Source organism: Gambusia affinis, linkage group LG04 (assembly GCF_019740435.1).
Source record: "Gambusia affinis linkage group LG04, SWU_Gaff_1.0, whole genome shotgun sequence".
In the NCBI taxonomy this organism is placed as follows: Eukaryota; Metazoa; Chordata; class Actinopteri; order Cyprinodontiformes; family Poeciliidae; genus Gambusia; species Gambusia affinis.
This window is the reverse complement of record NC_057871.1, coordinates 22,927,039-22,947,002: the sequence shown is the minus strand read 5'-3', so window position 1 is coordinate 22,947,002 and position 19,964 is coordinate 22,927,039. Positions and strand designations below refer to the sequence as shown.

General features: G+C 41.0%; 1 protein-coding gene across 1 annotated transcript in view; it reads right to left on the bottom strand.

Moving 5' to 3' along the window:
- The window catches only part of adcy9 (adenylate cyclase 9), a 40,393-nt gene that overhangs the window by 3,905 nt on the left and 16,524 nt on the right, over positions 1-19,964 (bottom strand). Inside the window, exons 2-7 of the mRNA XM_044113770.1 lie at positions 7,642-7,841; positions 4,728-4,835; positions 4,316-4,605; positions 3,462-3,564; positions 2,113-2,330; positions 798-951 (exon numbers count right to left, since the gene is read on the bottom strand). Of these exons, the coding sequence (XP_043969705.1) occupies positions 798-951; positions 2,113-2,330; positions 3,462-3,564; positions 4,316-4,605; positions 4,728-4,835; positions 7,642-7,841 (1,073 nt within the window). The remainder of the gene's footprint in view (positions 1-797; positions 952-2,112; positions 2,331-3,461; positions 3,565-4,315; positions 4,606-4,727; positions 4,836-7,641; positions 7,842-19,964) is intronic.

The following is a 19,964-nucleotide window of genomic DNA, read 5'->3' as shown; positions in this document are numbered from 1 at the left end:
TCCTTAAAATGATCGAACATGCACACTGGCTATTAAACAATCTGCATTGCTGTTAATTTATATCGAAGCCTGAAAAAAACAGCTAATCAAAAGAATGACTACTTCTTCTTTATGGTTTGCATTTAATGAAGTATTTTCACAAAAAGGCAGTTTTTATTAAAAGTGATTGTGCCTCTATTCTAGCATACACATTTGTGTATAACTCTAAGATGCTTCAATGCAATTTCCTTAGGGGTTTAAACTCAAAATAAGAAAAACTGCTGTTTTAAAACCAAGATGCTGAAGGGATTTCACTATATCATCACGGAGATTTGTAACAATATATATAACAATATATATAATATAACAAAATATCATGGATAATCACTTTAATTACATGCAATCTTTTATGTTAAAATTTTTTCTATCTATTGGTCCTCCCATTTTAAATGCGTGCCTGCAACTTCAAACCTTTATGCTTCTTAAAAATGTCAAAGATATGAAAGATTGGAAAACACGAATTTTATCAAACAATTCTCCAAGAAAACAAAAAGGCAGAATCATCTGTTGGCTTGTACTTCCATGTCGAAATCTTAGCTGAACGAAGTCTAGACTCTGACATGAGCAAAAAAATAAAGTTATCTCTTTATTTAATATCACTTCCAATCCTCTGTTATACTAAACACAGATGTAGTCTAGTTCTTTTTGATCTTGTTTCTTTACATAGTCGGTAGATATTTATGTTCTTTCACTGTAAGGACATATTTCTGTGCCTCAATTGACTATAAATGATGTTCTTGCCAACCAAATGGATTTACCTGGAGGGGAAGGCGGACACTGATGTGGGACAAGACGGAGACGGCGGGAAGGGAGACCAACGCCGCACCAATCAGGTGACGAGAGACCCAGCCGGACACCAGCAAGGCCAGCGAGCGAGTGCATCTCCTCAGCTCCTCCAGGTAGAAGGTCATGCTGCAAGAAAAGAGAGGGAGGCAAATAATCAAGAGAAAAACCTCAAACAGCAAAAACTCCAGCATTGATTGGATGTGCAGCCCCCAAAAAGTTGAAGTTGCAAAATAAACTTGGATAAAATACATTATGTATTCTTCAGACCCCATGTTTGTTTTTAATGAAAGAAAGTGCAGCAGAGTGCTGCCCTGGTGAAACAACACTGCTGCTCAAGATTAACTACACATTTATACCAAAGCATGACTGCAACGTTTCTTCCCTAATGAGTGCTGGAGAAGCTAACGGTGTTTTGGGGCGGGTTCAAATCTGAACTTGGTACTAATAACCCTAACCGCTAACTGATGGCAGAGACGAAATAAAAAATTAAAAATGTCAACTATTGATCCAGACATTGACAAATTTGTTTGCACTGATGGTAAAACACCATTAAATGAGGTGACCTTTGACCTCAAAAAGCTTAATCTGTCACTGAAAAGTAACAAACAAAACAAAAAAATTAATTTGAGTAGCTTTTTTTCAGTGGGACACACAACTGTGTGTCCAAACTTTTGCTGTGTACTGTACCTTGCACACAAGATCCCCAGGACCATTGGAAGAAAAACAAACACACACAAATCATCCCCTGCATTTAACAGTGGGCAGGAGGTGTTTTTGCACATATTCCTTACTTGTTCCACACTGTAACAATGGCAAAAAAAATCCCAGAAATCTGATCAACTAAAAAAAAATAAACATAATGGGTTTTTTTTAGACTATACTTCAATCTGGATAAGTTGTATTAGTCAAAAAATGCATCATAAAAAGAAAAATAGCAACATATATAAGCTGCCCCTGCCTATGAAACTATGAAAAAAGGTGAAACTTACAGTCTGTATTATACAGTATATTAAGAAACTGATTTAGCTCCTTTTATTTTGTAACAGAATGAATGTACAGAAAATATAGAATGGATTTCATACTTTTACCAGTTTGATATTAAGGCTACTGACATGAAAGATGATTTTACTTTAAGGTTTTTCTACATACCTTCATCATCTGCGATGCAAAATGCTTTAAAACAGGGACTGTTGTTATGTTCAGTGTAAAACACATTTTTTTAGTTTATCCTCAAATAATTCCTGATGTCAAACCGTGACGCGGTTGATCTGTTTAGAGCAGCCTCACCGTACGGAGAACACCAGCGAGGCCGTCTCTAACAACCCAGCCAGAGGAGCCAGGATCAGGGCCGCGAGCGCCGGGGGCCCCGCCGTGGCCGGGTCGACCAGAGACGGAAGGAAGCAGGCCACGGTCAACGCCAGGAAGACGAAGCAGCTGAGGAGAACGTCCAGGAAGGAACTGAAAGTGGGGCTGGCAAACGTCTGCACCGGAACCTGGTTCTTCACCTGGACAGAAGAGACGATTGAAATTGATTCGATCTTCTCCTGAGATGAAGCCAAGGAGGCGTTTCACCACCGCGTGAGAAAAAACGTCGTCACACTTAAAAAGATTTTCTCAACAGATAGTCCTGTAGACTCGGTTCGGTTGGGAGCGGTTCCCTTTCACACCGCACTGCGTAAAGCGATCAGAGCTCTTCAAAAAAAACTTGTTTCCCAGCCCCCACCTGCGGCGGCGCTGAACCAGCAACCACTCAATGAAACGCCTGAAGAAGTCACTAAGCACAACTTCCTCCTTCACAAGGTGTAAACAAAAACTGAGTAGCATCAGATTTTAGCGGTTGTGGGATTTCTCTTTTGTCTTTGGTAAAAAAAAAAACAAGACTCATCTCTCCCGCTAGCACTAGAGACATTTTCACAAACGGAGTGTTTGGAGTTCACATTCGCTCCAGAGTTCACTTCAGTCGAACTGAGATCGAGGTTTTTAGGGGGGGCTGCAGATCCAGACTTTCTACATAAACAAACTAAAGTTTGATTAAAGCTGAAAGCAAGTGAAATATTAAATTATATGAAAGAGTTTGTTTTTTATAAGCAAAACATTGATAAGTTAAACTTATCATTGTTAACTTCAGGTTTCACCCAGGGTTGTATAATACTAGAAGATATGAGATGTATATTGGCGCAAAGTGCTGGAATTTATCAATGGATAATTGATATTATCCATTATCCATTACCAATGGATAATGGATAATAACGAAATACAAGTTTTGTGTAGTTCGTTACACTACACAAAAGTTAATTGTAACGAAGAGACGCTGAAACTGAAGCAACGTGATCTTTTTTTTTTAAGGCTGTAGTAACACTTATTGAACAGCAGGGGGCTGAAAGTCTCCAGGGTCAACAGAGGACATCTGGAACTGGTCTTTATAGTAAGAGTCTTCACTGTGGCATGGAGTCATGACGTGTTACAAAGAAAGTTTTTTTTTTCCTGTCCATTAATCATTCAGTTATCTTAAAAAGAAAACCTGAACTTGTGGAAGAGAAAAAGGAAAGAAAAACATGTTCATGTGAGATAAAGCAGCAAGAGCTGAAAAAAAGAAAAAAAAGAAATCCTCTATCTGTGTGTGGAAGTCTGCGTACCTCTTCTTTGTAGCTGCTGCGATACGCCTTCTCCAGAGGTCTCTCCAGAAAGTTCAAACTGATCTTGTTGATGGGCGGCTTGAAAAAATAGTCCTTCATCAGACTGCAAAGGAGTCAAATAAAGAACTAAATCTGAGTCAGGTAAGTACCTCTTTATTTTAAATGACCATCTGTTCATATCACCCAACTGTACAACAAATAAAAACAAATTCAGGTGGATAATCTTTCTTGTTTGAACCACCCCAGAGGCAAAGTGCAGCTTATTCACTGGAACAATTCAGAAGAAATATCAACTTTTCTGAAATAAGTCAACAGTAAGTTCCCACCATTGAACCACTTAATGCTTCATCAGGTTACAACCACATATCTCCATGTATGTTATTGGGATTGTATTCATCTAAACAAAACTACATTTAAAAGTAAAAGGGAAAAGAAACGCATAAAGATACGCCAAAGTAAAATAAAATATGACAAATTACCTAAATGTTTATTAATTGGTAAAAAGAATCTCAGTGTAAATCCAAAACGGAAACCAACTTCTGTGACTAAAATAGCCAGCTAGGCAACACTGTGATCCCTGACATATCTTTCATTTCAATAGCATGGTGGTGGCAGCATCATTCTGCGGGGATGCTGTTGGGGTTGACAAAATGTAAAAAAAACAAATAAAATTGAAGGGGTATGAATACCTATGCAAGGCACAGTATGTATCTTTATTTCAATGCAATTCTTCAGTTCAAAGGTTTACTACGAGCAGACAAGTTTACGAGAACCCTCGTTGTAAAAACAGATTGCTTTATGACTCTCCGCTGTGCTATCGGCTCATAAAGTCAACCTTTAACTGGCCTCCTCACCTGTCCTCCCTGATAACGTCCACGAAGTGGGCGTCGCTTTTCCGTTTGAAGTTCTTGGCACGCAGCTGGATGAGGGCAGAGTGATCCATGCCCGTGCCTGCCGCCGCCACCGCCGCCGCCATGCCGAGGCTTGTGCCGGTCCCCGTGCTGGTGCTGGTCTTCTTCTCTTTGTCCTGGAGGATGTCGCACAAGGAGCTCTGGCTGACACGCGCGGCGGTGGCGGCGGCGGCGTCCTCCAGCGGGGGGCTCAGGAGACCGTTGACAGCTTTCAGGCTGTGGCCTGGCAGGAACTTTTGAGAGGAGACAAAAAGGCGATAAAACAGCGGGAGGGTCTGCGTGTCGAGGAGGTTAAGTGGGAAATGCTCTGAGAAGTAGAAGTAGGTGATAAGTGCGGCGTTAACGTGGGCCGTACCTTGGCACCGCTGGCCTTGTGTTCCTCCTGGCAGCCGTTCACAACGGCCACATCATCGCCCTGCTCTGCCATGGACGAGCACACGGTGCCATGGAAAACACAGGGAGGCTGGGGGGAGGAAGTGGGAGTGGGGTTTCACAAATTACAACATTTCCTCGAGCTCCAGAAGCACAACACTGATTTTTATGTACAGATTAGTGGAAATCATGGTTGTCAAGGGTTTTGTCCTAAGAGACAATCATTGTGTCAGACTTGGACTACCACATGTCTTCAAATGTCGCAGGAACAAAAAGGGTCTAATATGTTTTGCTTCCGTCAAGAATTGCAGCACACTTTCCTTACTGATTTTTAGGCAGATTTGTTCAAGGACATATTCTTCTTCCTTTTCTGGCCCAAAGTTTGAGGTGTCGCTTGGGGCTGCATCGTACATTAAAAATACTTTGTTATTGCACCCAGTCTGTCTGCTACAGACAGACAGACTGATAGGCAGTGTAGATCCCTGCATGACTGCTGTCAGAGCTTGGTCGGCATTGGCATAAGTAAGTTGGGCCAAGTTTCCAGTGACAGTTGAACTCCACCATGGTGGCCCTTTGTCACCAATTATGTTCATAACTTTGATGGACAGAAAAGAAGGTGTAGAGGGGACCTGATTTAGTGACTTTAGGATTAGGTCTCTACTCTTTGCAGATGATGTGTGGTCCTACGGTCTTCATCAGGCTTTCAGAGCCAAGTACACAGCAGCCAGGATGTGGATCAGTGCCTCCAAAACTGAGGAGGCACTCTACCCTTTTCTTGAGGCAGAAAAGGGTAGAGTGCCTTTTCCGGGTCGGGGACAAGGTCCCACCCCAACTGGAGGAGTTTAAGTATCGTGGGTTTTGAGGGGAGATGGGAGTGGGAGCTCGATAGGCGGATTGGTGCTGAATCTACAGTGAAGCGGGCCCTGGGAACACCTGAGGATGCCCCAGAAGAGTTGGTTCGAGTGGCTGGGGAGAGGGAAGTCTGGACCTCTCTACTGAGGCTGCTACCCCTGCGACCCAACCTTGGATAAGCGGGAGGTAATGGGTGGTTAAAGAGATTTGGAGAAAGTGCAGCAGTTTTCACACACTGCAGAACTTCCCCTTCCCCACATGCTGTTGTACACTGCCTATCAGCTGGCTGAACGAAGGCTTATAAATCAAGTAGTAGCATGGTAGTCTCCCTTCCCCCGTAGTTGCTGTCTACAGCCAGTCAGACGCCTGGAAGAAAACTTCTACATACTTTTTCCTCGCTTACAAGAAAGATCCAGTCAACTGTTTAGATATACATTTGTTCATCAAAAGTAAAAACGTTCATAGAATCTATATGCATGGTTGGGTTATAGGTAAAGTAGGACATAGCTAAAGTTTACAAATTCTCACTGTCATATTGTTTGTACAATTTAAAATCCTCATAATGATATGTCAGAGAAAGCAGTGGAGTTACTTAAATTTCCTCTAGTTTTGTCTAGAATACAGCAATATTCTAGATATGAGATGGAAATCTCACACCAGCCTCAAGTTTGTAGTACGAATTGCTAAAAAACTGCATGGAGTAAAAATATTTGGAGGCTTTTAAACTCCGAGTGTCATGAATTCATTCCTTGAATGCCACTGAAACACTCAGTCTGCCGAGGCATAGTTTGCATTTCAGGCAGACATAAGTCTCTGTGAACAGTGATTCTTCAATATGATCTGCAGAGTGTCACCCATAAGCAGCTGTTTATATTTCTACTCAATGATAAGAAAATGGAAGTATTATTTTAATATTATTTTTAACATCTTTTCGGTAAATGGCCAAAACTATTTACAATATCTTTTTTTAAATTAATCAATGAAAGTAAATTTAGTCATTGCTGCTGTTGCCCGTCTCGTCAATGTGCAAAACGGACATTTTGTTGGGAACATTTAAATCTATAAAATGAAGGTACATCAACCCATCTCAGTTTAAAATGACTGGCAAATATTCAGAGAAACTGTCCTTAAAACCACAGGAACAATGTTGCCCCATGGGCTTTTTTATTTTATTTATCTCACATTGTCCTGACTCTTCTCTGCAAAGGAACAATATCTACTATCCACATTAATTGTTCTGAGGAAACATATGGCAATGACAAAGAAAGAGGACGCTACTATTCTCAGAATGTTATTTATGCCTTTTGCCAGATTCAGTGTTTTAGCTGCAGCTTCTCAAACCAATCAAGTAAAATTAGCCTTTGCATCTTTGCATCCTAGGTCTGTCAGCAACCGGCTTAACACGCAGAAGATGACTTCGGTACAAAAATGTTGATGACCGACATGCTAAATTTAGCTTTTTATTCCCCATTCTCATGAAATTTTTTAAAAATACTTAATATATTTAGCTTAAAGTATTAATTTGAGCCAATGAGGCGACAGCTCAGGTGCTATTTCAGGCCCATGAACCACATTTTGCACCTGTGTGGTCCAGGTCAAAAAAGGAGAAGGATTTTCCTGAAGTCTGTCATTATGTTGCTTATAATTAAGTCTCAGAAATAAATACGACCACATACAGAAACAAAATGAAAGACGAATCACATTTGGGACAGAGGTAAAAAGGTTGGATGGTACATAGCATCCAACCATCTAGAGTTGGATGATACGTAGCATCCAACCATCTAGATTTAGATGGTACGTAGCATCCAACCATCTATATTTAGATGATACGTAGCATCCAACCATCTATATTTAGATGATACGTAGCATCCAACCATCTAGAGTTTGATGGTTGGATGGTACGTATCATCCAACTCTAGATGGTTGGATGCTACGTACCATCTTATTTCACAGCTATTCAAACGGGGATTTCCTTAATGTGACCAGTTTAATGGGACAAAAATCAATAAGCCATAAATAAAGTGTTTCTTGAAGTACATTCTCACCACAGTTCTGTCCGATGGTTTGTGAGGCAGAAGGGACTCGGCAGCCTGTGCTGCTCCGTGGATAAGGTCCGGTGTACGAGGCTGAGGGCAGGAGGGCACGTTGACCCCCAGGAACTCCCCACCAGGCAGCCCCACCTGAGAGCAGCCACACTGCACATCATGACCTGGCTTCCTTCCTGAGATCAGGTATGTTTTCATTCCTGGCAAAAAGACAAGACATAAAATATTCTCTATTTAGGAGTCCATAATTACTTTGTCATCTCTCTGTCGTTTACTCTGACAGAAAGATGGAAAAATCTGCAGCACGCTAACAGTGAGAAAGTGGCACATGAAAATAATAGTGCAAGAAAAGGCAAATAGAGATGGGGATGCTGCAAAGTTACCAAGTCTAAATGTCAATACACACAATTTTCTACTGATCAGACATTTAATGGCGCAGAAAAATTTTGGAAAAACAGTTAATCTTTATGTAAAACGCATAAAGCAAAGTTAACTTCATCGACTTTATGATTTAATCACTGGACGCACCATACATTCGGGAGTTGTCACCTGTAGAAGAAGGTTCGGCGATGGATGCTTTTAAGTTGCTGTCAAACTGCTTGATATCTAACTTTGAGAGTCTTAAGTTGAAGCAATTACAGTGAATTTTTTTCACATCGACTCCTGTGAAGCATGCGTGGAGCTAATGTACTTCCTGCTCAGCCCAATGTGTGTGTATTGAGATCAAATTCACAGAGTTCCTCTGCGCTAAAACTAGGTACATTACTTTTCAGTGAAATCGCCATATTCTTTTTTCATATCAAAGCATTACCTGACCATTTATGACTGCAATTCCAATGTTCTGTGAATTTGTTAGAAAGGTCAGCCAATTATCTAAATTAATAAAGTAATACAGGATGACAGGATGAACAATACAGGCATAAAGTCTCCCCAGATGAGTGAACTATTCACATAGCATAGAGTGAGGCTACGCAATATTTTTGCATCACTGCTGTGATATTTGTTGAGTCAGAGTTGTGTGGTTTTTCTGGCTAAATGCAATCTAGGAGCATCATTTTCCTGTGGTCTCATGTCTTACAACAGCAAATAATAAGAAAAGACAATAGTGTGACCAGGAGATTAGTATCATTAAGGTGCTTAAATAACAACAGAGGAAGCAAAAAAAAAAGTATATCTAGTTTCTACAAAAGAAAACTTTCGTCAATAGACATGTTGGCTGTAAATTTATACTTCAGTTAAACCTAAAATGGTAGTTAGATGTGAGCATGTCACAGCAAAGTTGCTCAGTTTTATCCTTTTTAAATATCCAATTTGGTCAGCAATGGAACGTGCTGAAATCTCACAGATAAGGCTTTACTGACCTTTTAAGCAACACCAGCAAAGACGGTTTTATAAATGCTAACTTGCAAATCATGCTAAACTCAAACTATTCATCGTAAATGCTGGGATAATGCCAGCATTAATGATAAATATTACCTTTCTTTTTGTCTTTATTTTGATCGAATAGTCAAATCCTGGTTATCTGTAGAGTTGTGTAACATCAGCTGTTCTCTCTCTCACACAGTGTGACGTTGCCTCTGGTCCCAACACAAGCAATTCATGATCAACCCCAGAAAGCATTGCTTAGGCTCTTAGCTGGCGAATCTGGTGCAATACGCGGTTTTGCATAAACAACGACAACAAAATGAAAAAAGAAAGATAAATCTTTTTTGAAAAATAATACATTTAATATAATTCTTAATGGGGTTATGTTTTGTGTCCCAGACCCAGGAGCAGCTGAACCTGATGCCGTTTTCCTCTTTGTTTTGAGAAAATGTAACAATGAAAATCCTTCAGAAAATATCAAAAGTTTCTGGTTTGCAAGCTCACCAAATTAATTTGTTACTATGAGCCAAGGAGAGGCGAGAGATGAAAGTCTATTTTAAATGTACTAAAAAGCTGCGTCAATAGATAACTCGCACAAGTGTACTTTTATTACCCTCTCTGTGCAAGACGTGAAGTAGACACACTCTACTGGCTCCAGCTCACTGCTGTTGCTTTACAGACTCATAATGATCAATGATTTACACTCAGTGGAAAAAAAGATTAGGCTTCAATCTTTGAATCTGACCATTGACCATTGGAGGTTCCCAAAGTCGCCTTTAACACCTACATCATTTTGTTACCAAATAGTACAGAGTGCAAACAACAGATAACCATAATGATAAAAATTTTAAAAAACATAAGATTTGTTCCGATAGCATTGATCAAAGCTCCAGCATCCGGTTCGAGAACATTTCGAAGTACAATTTCAGTACTTTCCAATTTCATCAACAGTAAGACTGAACGAGCAGAATAACAAGATTTGGGAAAGTACCTTTGTCTGTCATGAACCAGTCCTTCATTAACACATTCCAGATGTCCAGATGTCCATTTAACTCTCATTTCACAATGTCCAGATTCTGTGTTTTTTCCCTCTGAATCTCCCAGGAGTCTTTGTGATGCCATCAACTCCCTTCATTGGGAAGACTAGACTTACCAGATGCTTGAAAATGTAATGGTACATGTAATGATCAACCCATCATTGCATCAAACCCTTCTAGATGCTTTAAGCTGTAGCAGAACATATAGCTTAAACATTACTTTTTATTATGCTAAAAGATATGATCAACTTGGTTTTATTATGCATCCAACATTGGTTTGTAATTTATTCTGGTTTTACATGTTAAAATTTAACTTCTGTCTCTAACCCATTGCTTTGTTTGTCCTATAGCAGATCTTTTAGCAAAGTAGAACTGGGCAAAACATCAGTAACACAGTTTAAAGAACACAAAACAGAGTAATTAATAATACAAAAATTGCGTAAAATCACAGCTGAACACAGTAAGTCTAAGGGACACTATCCACTCCAAACACCGTTTGTGTAAATGATCTAAACCAAAAAATAAGAAAAATATACAGAAACAATAATTCTCCGTCTGCATTTACAGTATTTTAAAATAATCTGAAAACCTCTCCAAGACATCAACGCAAAAGAAACCCCCCAAAACATCAACGAAATTCCTGTTCATTTACATTACATTCTTCCAAAAGGGGCTCCACTTCCATCAGTGATGCATACGCATGCTGACAAGCAGACAGTAATGCAACACTGGCTGTTTCACCAACGATGTTTGCATATCAGCCCAGGGCTCTGGCCTGTTCACACTAGTGTAGAGCCAACAAGGAAATACACAAACAGGGGATTAGAGAGGTGGCTGTTAGCCAGCTGATATCAGCCTGTCCAAACACACAGTAACCCGGCTAGCTAGCCTCGGCTAACAGGTCTGTCCCTGACAGCTCAAGACAACCGCAGGTGCACCGGGAGTCTGCACTGCAACCTTGACCAGAAATATGAGAGGGCAACCCATCTCCAACTGCTTCTTCATTCATTGTTTTCCACTGAGATGGGATTTGCGAAGGGAGAATAAGTACCAGGAACAGGCATTCGTGATCAGGGTTTCTACATCTTTCACCGACTCAAAGTCAAAACTTTTAAAGACCTTCATGAACCGCAGCTTTCTCTCCATACTAGCAACTTTTTTTGAAACAAAATTCGTTGATAGCCCAGACTGGTGTTTGAAATTCACTAAACATCCGACTGCAGAGTTTGTGTCGCTCTTCTCTGTGCTAATAGAAGTAGCAGCGTCAAACGTTTTCTAGGCAGCTTTATGCTACTAGCTAAAACTAGCTTAGGAAAATGTTAAATATTTTTCAGTCAAGATAAGGAAGGATCTTTTCTTTGAGAGGCATTCTCAAAGATAAGATTCCCCTGATAAGTTTTTATTTTAAACAGGACCAGATTTTTTTTAAAAAAAGGCAGCAATGTTAGAGGCTCTTTAGCTGCGACCGACGACCACCCCACCTGTGTGCATGTAAAACCTTTGTGCGTCAGTCTGACGCTAGCTGGGCGCCTTCATGTGTTAGTTTGTGTACTACAGAATATCTGCAACATTTTTAGCGAATTAAAACACACACGCATAACATATTTTTCATTCCTTCACCATCCAGTGAGTAAATACCATCTGAATCTTGAGTAATAACAGAGTAGCCTCTTCAATAAACATGGGACACAAAACGCACAGCCGCATCGGCCCTAATGTTCACCTCCTAGATCTCAGCCTTGCACGTGAAACGCCAAAGGACTGCTGGAGTTCTTTCGACACAGGAACCCGCTTGAAAACATATCGACCTGACCCTGTTACAAGAACTTGCATGGGCTGATGCAAAAATAATTGCAGTCCACTATAAACTGCGCTGAAAGTAGAAACAACTGGCCAATCAACAACTCTAATGAACAGTAGACTTTCTGTCTGCAGAAATGAATAAATCATTAGAGAGTGCATGGCTAATAACTTCCAGGATCGTCTACTCTCTCACAAAAGGGTTCGCTCTCATGCCCTCCATTAGCTTCTCTCCACGAACATTAACAGGACCGTCTCCTCCTCGCTTTGACCTGAGCTGTTGCTGACAACTACAGTAAAACCATTAAATTTTTTTTACAGTGACCTAAAAGAGGAATGTGTGAGGACTTACCTTTTTATCACCACAAACAAAGGTGGCATCTGAATGAATTAAAACCTAATTGAAAAGATTTTTCACTAAATGCATTCGTGTAGTCATTGCAGAGAAATGCTTTTACAAAACATATTAATAGAATGTTGAGTGGAAGGAAAAAAGTCTGGTCAATAAGTTTCACAAGCAACAGGAACAACTTTAGCAGCTCCAGAGGATTGCAGACCAATGGTCGATTTCATTTGGTTACCATTCCAGGAGAAAAAAAACAAAACTGAAAAGATTGTGACTAATGAACTGTTCCTGTTTGAATGAGACTGAAGACTGGATCTGGATAGAACTCAACTAAATGATGACAGTAGAGCCAAAAAGGAGCCATGTCTTTGCCGCTGCTTAAAGATGCGCACAGCCTCAATCATTTCTGAAACCTTCTAACTATTTCTACCCAAACGTTTTGTGCTCTGAGGTCACAAAACACCAAGAACGCCCCAACACAAACACTGCCTCATCCATTCTACAATTATTGTTAATGACTCTAACAGGTGTTTTTTTCTATGACCTGTGGTGTGTTCTCCAACGGACGAGTTCTTTAAATTCCTAACACGTGACAGAAACATGTCAGTCGTGTATTTTCTATCCAAAATGAGAAGTGGCCTTTAACGGAGAAAGAGCCCTGATAAGAGTCAAACATGGCCTCACTTGAAGTTTGCCATATTTCATCCATCTAAACAGATTAAACTACAGCATTCAGGCTGCAAAACGGGCAACAAAGGCTGACATGCTCCAAACACAAAGACGAGATAGTGGAAAGAGGCAGAAAGCTCCAGACATGGAGCAAGAGAGCAGAAGTCTTGGATTTCCAGCGTGCCTTTCATAACCCACATTCTTCATCTTTGTCCACTTCAGCCTGTCTTACTTTATCAGCCATAAATTTGGAAAACAAACCTTGACATCTGAGGTCATTTAACAGCTTGAGGGAGCAGGCAGTGGAAATATCGGCCTTTTCCCCCACAGCAAAGTGCACCAAAGATGCTCTCAGTTTGTTGGACGGTAGTTACTGTATCGCACATGTGTTGGAGAGCAAAGCTGATATCTGTGTGTATGAGAATAATTGCATTGGTTTCAGGGAAATCATATTTAATGCACGTGCATCCAGAACTCTGAGTGAGCTCTAGCTAACAAACTCATTTATGGCTGTGGAGGCTAATTGGAAGCTAATTGGAAGCTGACTAATACGTGGTGTCAATTCTTTTATCATTTAAAATCAGGAAAATAAACAGTGTCCAATGGTTTTTGTTATGCTGGGGTGGGTGACAGTCGGTGAGGATAACGTTTTCCTCTCAAAACATGAAACCAGCTGAAAACTGATTTTACCAGGTAGCACAATAAAGCAAAGAATCTGTTCGGTGGCAAATAGTTCTCATGGGAGACGGTCAATCACGTGTTAGCATCAGCTAATGACAAATCCTCCGATTAAAACGGGGATGGTCCCACTTTCTCTGGGAATACTTTCTGACTCGTTCACAGCGATCTGGGGTTTGACGACCAACCCAGGAAGATGGGATTCCCGCTTAGAAACAAACGAACTCTACGTGAACACGCACTCACATGCACTGGGGGGAATCTGAAAAGGTGTGTACTCAAACAAATCCGACCGTCTGCTGGTGAAGAAAACAAGGGGGAACGAAAAGGAAGTGCAGCTGAGTCGTCACATTCCACACGCGCACTCGAAGACCATCCACTAACTGGACACAAACGCAGCAGAGTAACGCTTCTCCACGGACACACTCTTAACTTTTGCTTTTCTTTCTTTCTTTCTTTAATTCTCCAAATTATATTCAGAAACTCCAGGAAACCAGTGTTTGGGGTTGTTGACGTAATACACAGCTCAAAAAACCAACAACAAACAAACAAAAAAAATCTCAAATCAGTCCAAAGCGCCGCCGGAAGAGCGAACGCTTTCAGCTAAAATCTGACATTTTAGATTATCCCCAGAGGGTCATCCCAGCCGCAACTCCGCACTTCCTGACAAATACCCTTTGACCTTGTGGCAGCTTACAACCACATGATCAAACCCATCCCCAGTGACCCAAAGATGGCCGCCTCCCCTTCTGGTCCCACACAAATGAATGTGTACTTGCATGTGAACATGAATGGAGGATAAACTTTGTCAACAGTAACCAAGCCGGTGCTTTGTCACTGACACTTTTATATTGCGGGATACTTTCTGCCACGTGGAAATACATGCGACCGACACTGCAGTCGTCTCGTTCTGCACTTGCAAAAGTCAGAAAGTAAACAACTGAAAGAGAAAAGAGGTAGACTTAAACTTGTCTTTTTCTTCCCCTTTCAGCAGACTTCCATCTGTTCAGATTTTCTCCACTTTGTTTTACAAAGCCTCACATTTCAACAGAGCTCTCTCGCTTCGAGTCGCCATCAGGTAATTTGTCAACTTCTGTCCTTTCCAGCCGTCTCATTTAAATCTCTCTCCCACAGCTCACGCTCTTCTTTCTTTCTTTTTTTTTCTCCTCGGTACACCCACACACCAGCTCCCTTCCTCTCCCGTTTTCTCCCTGGTCGCTGGTGGGTCTTGAGAACGCGGCTCAACAATAGCAGAAGCCTCCATATTTGGACACGCTGATGGAACCCGGGGACGAAGCTCTCACACGGTCCTCCTTCAAATACCCTCCCCATGTCTACATCAATCCCTCCTTTCTGCCATCATCTCCGCCAAGGGACTTCCTTACTTGCTCCCACTGCCCCCCTCCCACATCTTCTTTGGCTTATTTATTTATTTACAAAAGGGATTTAATGATACATCTCCGGGGAGCCTGGTGGATGACTGAGCATGGCTTCTTGGGTCAAACGTGAGACTTTTATGGCATCACTCTGAGGGTATAGAGGTATTTATGATTTGATCAGACAGAGACGTCAACGATACGGCTTTCCGAATCCCCCTCCCTCTTGTTGAGCAATCACCAATCTGTGTCCTCAGTAGGTCGTACAAGTGTTTCTGTGGTGTGCAGCGAGCTGACTGGAGCAGTGACGCACTCTCCGACTGCCACTGCGTCATACTCGATGCTTACACAGACACGCAGCTGTTAAAGAGGACGTTCTGGAGTCGGTGCTCACGGATTCTCCGGGTTTCTCTCGGGGAGGTCGCAGCCCGTCAGCGGAGGAGTCGATAACCCGTTGATTTTAGAGGTAGATCGTTAGGCTCATTAAGGGTTTGAAAGACTTTTTTTTTTTTTCTTAATGAAAAACATAGAATCTTATGTAAGTTTGACGTTTGCTGCTTTGGGTGAGTCAGTCTGCAGTCTAGCAAGGATTTGAAGTCCACACACTCAGTGCCTAAAGTTAGGCTGTGGGAAATCCTTGGAAAAAGGTCACGACCAGAAAATATGCTCCATCTTTCAACCACTTCTCTCTCTCTCTCTCCCTCTCTTTTTTCTTCCCTCCTGGTGTAACACAAATCCCTCTCTCTCTCTCTCTAGAGAGAGAGAGAGAGATTTGTGAATTGGAAGACATTGCATCCAATTCAGATAAGAAATTTGATTCAAGCAACAACCTGGTGCGGTCTGATGGATCATGTGTCGACCGTGAAACCGAACACAGGCCGAAATAAATGGCAGTGAAATTAGAATCCATTTGAATGTTTTCTAACAGGCCAGTCAATTATCTCTTCATTTAACATTTCAACATAAAAAACTTCATGTATTGTGTATGCCTAACCAAAAACGACAACTTGCTGTTTCGCTCTCATTGTTTTCCAAATTTCTAACCATCTTGTGTCTTTGCAATCAGATTGTGAAATTGCAGAAAACTGTTTGTTACAGATCCCCGCAAAAGTATTCCCGCCTCTCGGACTGTTTCCCCATGTTTCCGGCTGCAACCTTAACTTTAACTTCACGGACCTTATTGGGTCATACCAACACAAAACGGTGCGTGTTTCAATGTGAAAGGCAAACACAAGCTTGCCTTCAGATTTAGATTGCTTACAAATCTAAATCTGAAAAGTGTCGCAATCATTTCGCTATTTTTTGCCCTCATTTGACCAGAGTACCCACAGGGTTGATATGAGTCTACATGGCTTGTGGCAAATTGTGAATGAGACTCCTTAACTTAACTTGTTGCCTTAAGTGAAGGCAACAAGTGCCAAACAGCTCTTCTCCTCTGGTGTCAAAAGGATTTACTTTTAGGCTCACCTGTCCAAAGAACAACACCGCACTAGTTCTGGTCTTTGTATATCTGCCTAACAAACTTCAGTAAACTTCAACCTCAGCTTGGCTTTTTATGCCTTTCTAATGCTTCCTTCTTGCACGCCTTGTGAAAAAGTCAAACATTGTGCAGCCCGAGTTGGATTGTAGAGTCATCAACTTTCATCTCATCAGCAAAAAGAACAACGATGACAAGTTCGGGTGCCAGTCAGGCGTTTAAATTAGTTCATTTTGTTAAAGACGTCTCTGTTGGTCACCTATTTGTATTTGTGAAGTTCTTACACACCTGGGTTATGATCTCAAATGTCTCCCACACACATCCCAGCGCAGACTGAATGCCTCCGCTGTGTTATGGATATAAAACTCAGCAGAGGGAAGGGTAAAGAAGCTCTTAACAGGCTTGAGGTCACAGATTGTATCTATTATTCAGGACAACCACTTAACACAGCGGCTTTCCAGAGAAAACACGAGCCAAAACACACCATCATATACACAGAGGTCAATGGATACAGTGATCATTTCTTTAATTGCTGGTAAATTACAAACACACACAAAGAAAATAACCCAAAAAATTGGAGTGAATTGAAAGTTTGTATGCAAAAGTCTAAATTAATCCACCTAAGATCAAATGGAAATGATGTTTTAACTGCACAGTGTGTCAGTTGGCTTGTTAGTAACCGAACAGGAGCCTTAAAAGATCAGCTGTTGTCCCCAGAGAGACATTTTAGGAAAATCAAGTCAAAGTCTTCAACATGAAAAGCAACCTCTTTCCATGAGGAGTTTATTTTTTTAGAATATCAGTAAAGTGTAAAAGCCCAGAGCGTCCTGCAGCAGACAGCAGCAACGCCTGATCGTACTCGGCTCTCTGTGTGAAAAACTCGCCTCATAATGGGATTCTGAAATCCCATTATGATGGGATTAAATGCAATTTCTTAAATTGTATTTAAGAAATCCAATTTGAACTTTTGGTTTCCTTTTTTCTCAGTGGGTGGAAAAAAAAAGGTTGATTTAATGTGTGGTGAAGCATTTGTGTTTTGTTTTGGTTTTACGTTTTGTAAAGCTGAAAGACCTGACGACGCCCCAGTTCCAGTTTACCGGTACAAACTGCTAAATCTTTATTTAAACTGTCCTGGTATTTTACCAAGTTCATCATTTTAAGAACTCTAATAGACTTGTGTGTCAATAACCCTAAATAAACATCTCGTTCTTTAACCTGAAACAACAACCAAACGTCTTAGATGGGATTTTTTTTTTTTTACCAAAGCATTCACATAAAATCGACTTCACACAAGTTCCCACATCGTCAAAGGTCGCTATGAAGTCGGATAAGCGTTAGCGACACACCTCGGCTGTAGGAGCCAGTTAGAAATCATGTACCAGTCCGACCCATTACGCAGAGTGACGTGGTAATCATTAAGGCCATTAGAACCAGAGCACCCATTATGTAACGGTTAACTAAATGACTGAAGACACGTGAGGCAGGTGGATAATATGTTTGGACACAATTATGAAGCTTAACGCTTTCTAAAAATAGAACTTTTTCTGCAACAACAACAGAAAAGTGCGTGAGCAGATTGTGCAAACATGAATGTTTTGAGTGTCCTGGACTTCCAAACAGGCCTTTGAAGGTTTGTTTGTGAACTCAAACCTCTGGTGCCGTTTCACATTTGATCACTTCCCAGCCGTAAACTTCAACGCGTTTCAATGGGACTTGTGCATGAATCGACAGCAAGCGGTGCAGAAGTGTTGAGAAGCAAACACACGTGTTTTTTTTTTGTTTTTTTTACAAATACTACTGTGTATATGTGTTGAGCACGTTGCTTTATTTTACACAGAATATTTTGTGGGAAACGTCCATGTTTTTTTTTCTCTCTTATTCGTTTTGTTGAAAGTGAAATTGTTCAGAAAGAGAAAGAAAGAATCAAACAAAACAAAAAGGGAACGAAACAAAGACAGAAAAGGGCAAAATTAGTTATGCTGGGAAACATCAAATCAAAACTCAGAGCTAAATACAGTTTTCAAAATGAGCATGTAGAGACACCGGCCGTCCAATCTGACTGAGCTTCAGCTAACTTGGAAAGGAAAAGTTTTCACCTTCTTTGTGCCGATTCATTGTAAAATCTGTAAATGAAAAATAAAAAACACACTGAAGTTTGTTTTTGCAACCTGACAAAGTGCTAAACAGCTAACTGGACTCTGCCGTTGAATACATTGTATTGTTTTAACGGTTCTGTTAGTTTGCGTCCTCATGGAGGTGGGAGTAGAAATGTGTGCAGGCGGTCAGGGTGTGCTATGCATCTGCAATCAGGCGAGGACGGGGCACGGCAGGGCTTATCAACAGCAAACACACATACAAACAAACTTGACTCATGACATTCTTGAGCAACAGAAATGACAAACCTCAAGCGAAGTGTGTGGGATGTATGAAAAGAAAAAAAGAGAGAGAGAGAGGAAAAAAACCCAAAAAAAAACAACACAGAGTTGATTGGATGTCCATGTGGGAGACACTGGCTGACGGTCACTACAGATCTACTCAGAGTGAGAGATCCAGATGATGACAGATGTAGTTACAAAAAATCTGTTGAGAAACTGAGAGGAGCGTTCAGGATAGTGAAAACAGTTGCTGAACGTCCATTGGGAGTCCCAGATCTGTTGCTATCGGAGGAAAACGACCGGAGCTGAACGGCTGATGATAGCCCGTCGTAAACCGGTCCAACTTCATGAAGAGAGAGTCCCACAAAGCTCTAACCTGGGTCTTTAAAGGATCTGTTAAAGTGCTTCCTATTGGCTGAGGAATACGTTTCAAAAACAACATATGGGTTCATTGATTTCAATTCATCAGAAATTTCCTGGAATCCACAAAGATTTAAGAAAAACGGGCTCAAGTGGACACATGACTTTGTCTTTAAAACTTTTCATAAGGAGCTCTTGAGTGGTTTTTGCTATGCTGTGATCTAGTAACACTTCTTTTGTGGGGAGGTAAGAGATGTTCACGAGTGTTCATCAAAGTCGAGTCTAAAGTCTTAAAGGCACAAGTCTAAGTCGAGTCCAACCGTCTCTGAGTCATGACAGACTACGTTACGTAATTTCTTTAAAGGATTCATTTTATGTCGCTAACTGGACCGATCCAGGCTCAGAACAACTGGAGGATCAGAACTATGTGGAGATCAGAGGAGGAGACATTTTCACAAACCGGGAAAGTCTTGTGGATTACAGAGCTTTAGATTTGCCGCCCGAGCCGGACCTGAAATCGGACCCGAGTTACTTGCTTTCATCCTGGAGTCGGGCCGGGCTTGGGCATTTAATACGCCTGCGAGTCACGGTGAGGCTTTCAACCCAAATAAGAGTGGACCACGTCTCAGACAGATTCTTGATGGCTGATGGTTAAAACCTGAACGCAACCCAGAGTTCCCACAGGACAAGGATTCACAAGACATTAAGACGGGTTTCAGGAAAAATACGTTTTGAGGAAACTACATATTTGTGATTTTACTCTGTGGTAAAATTACAAATATAAAACCAACAAAAGTGCTCCAGAAAAAAAAAACAAAAAAAAAACACATTCATTTTCTT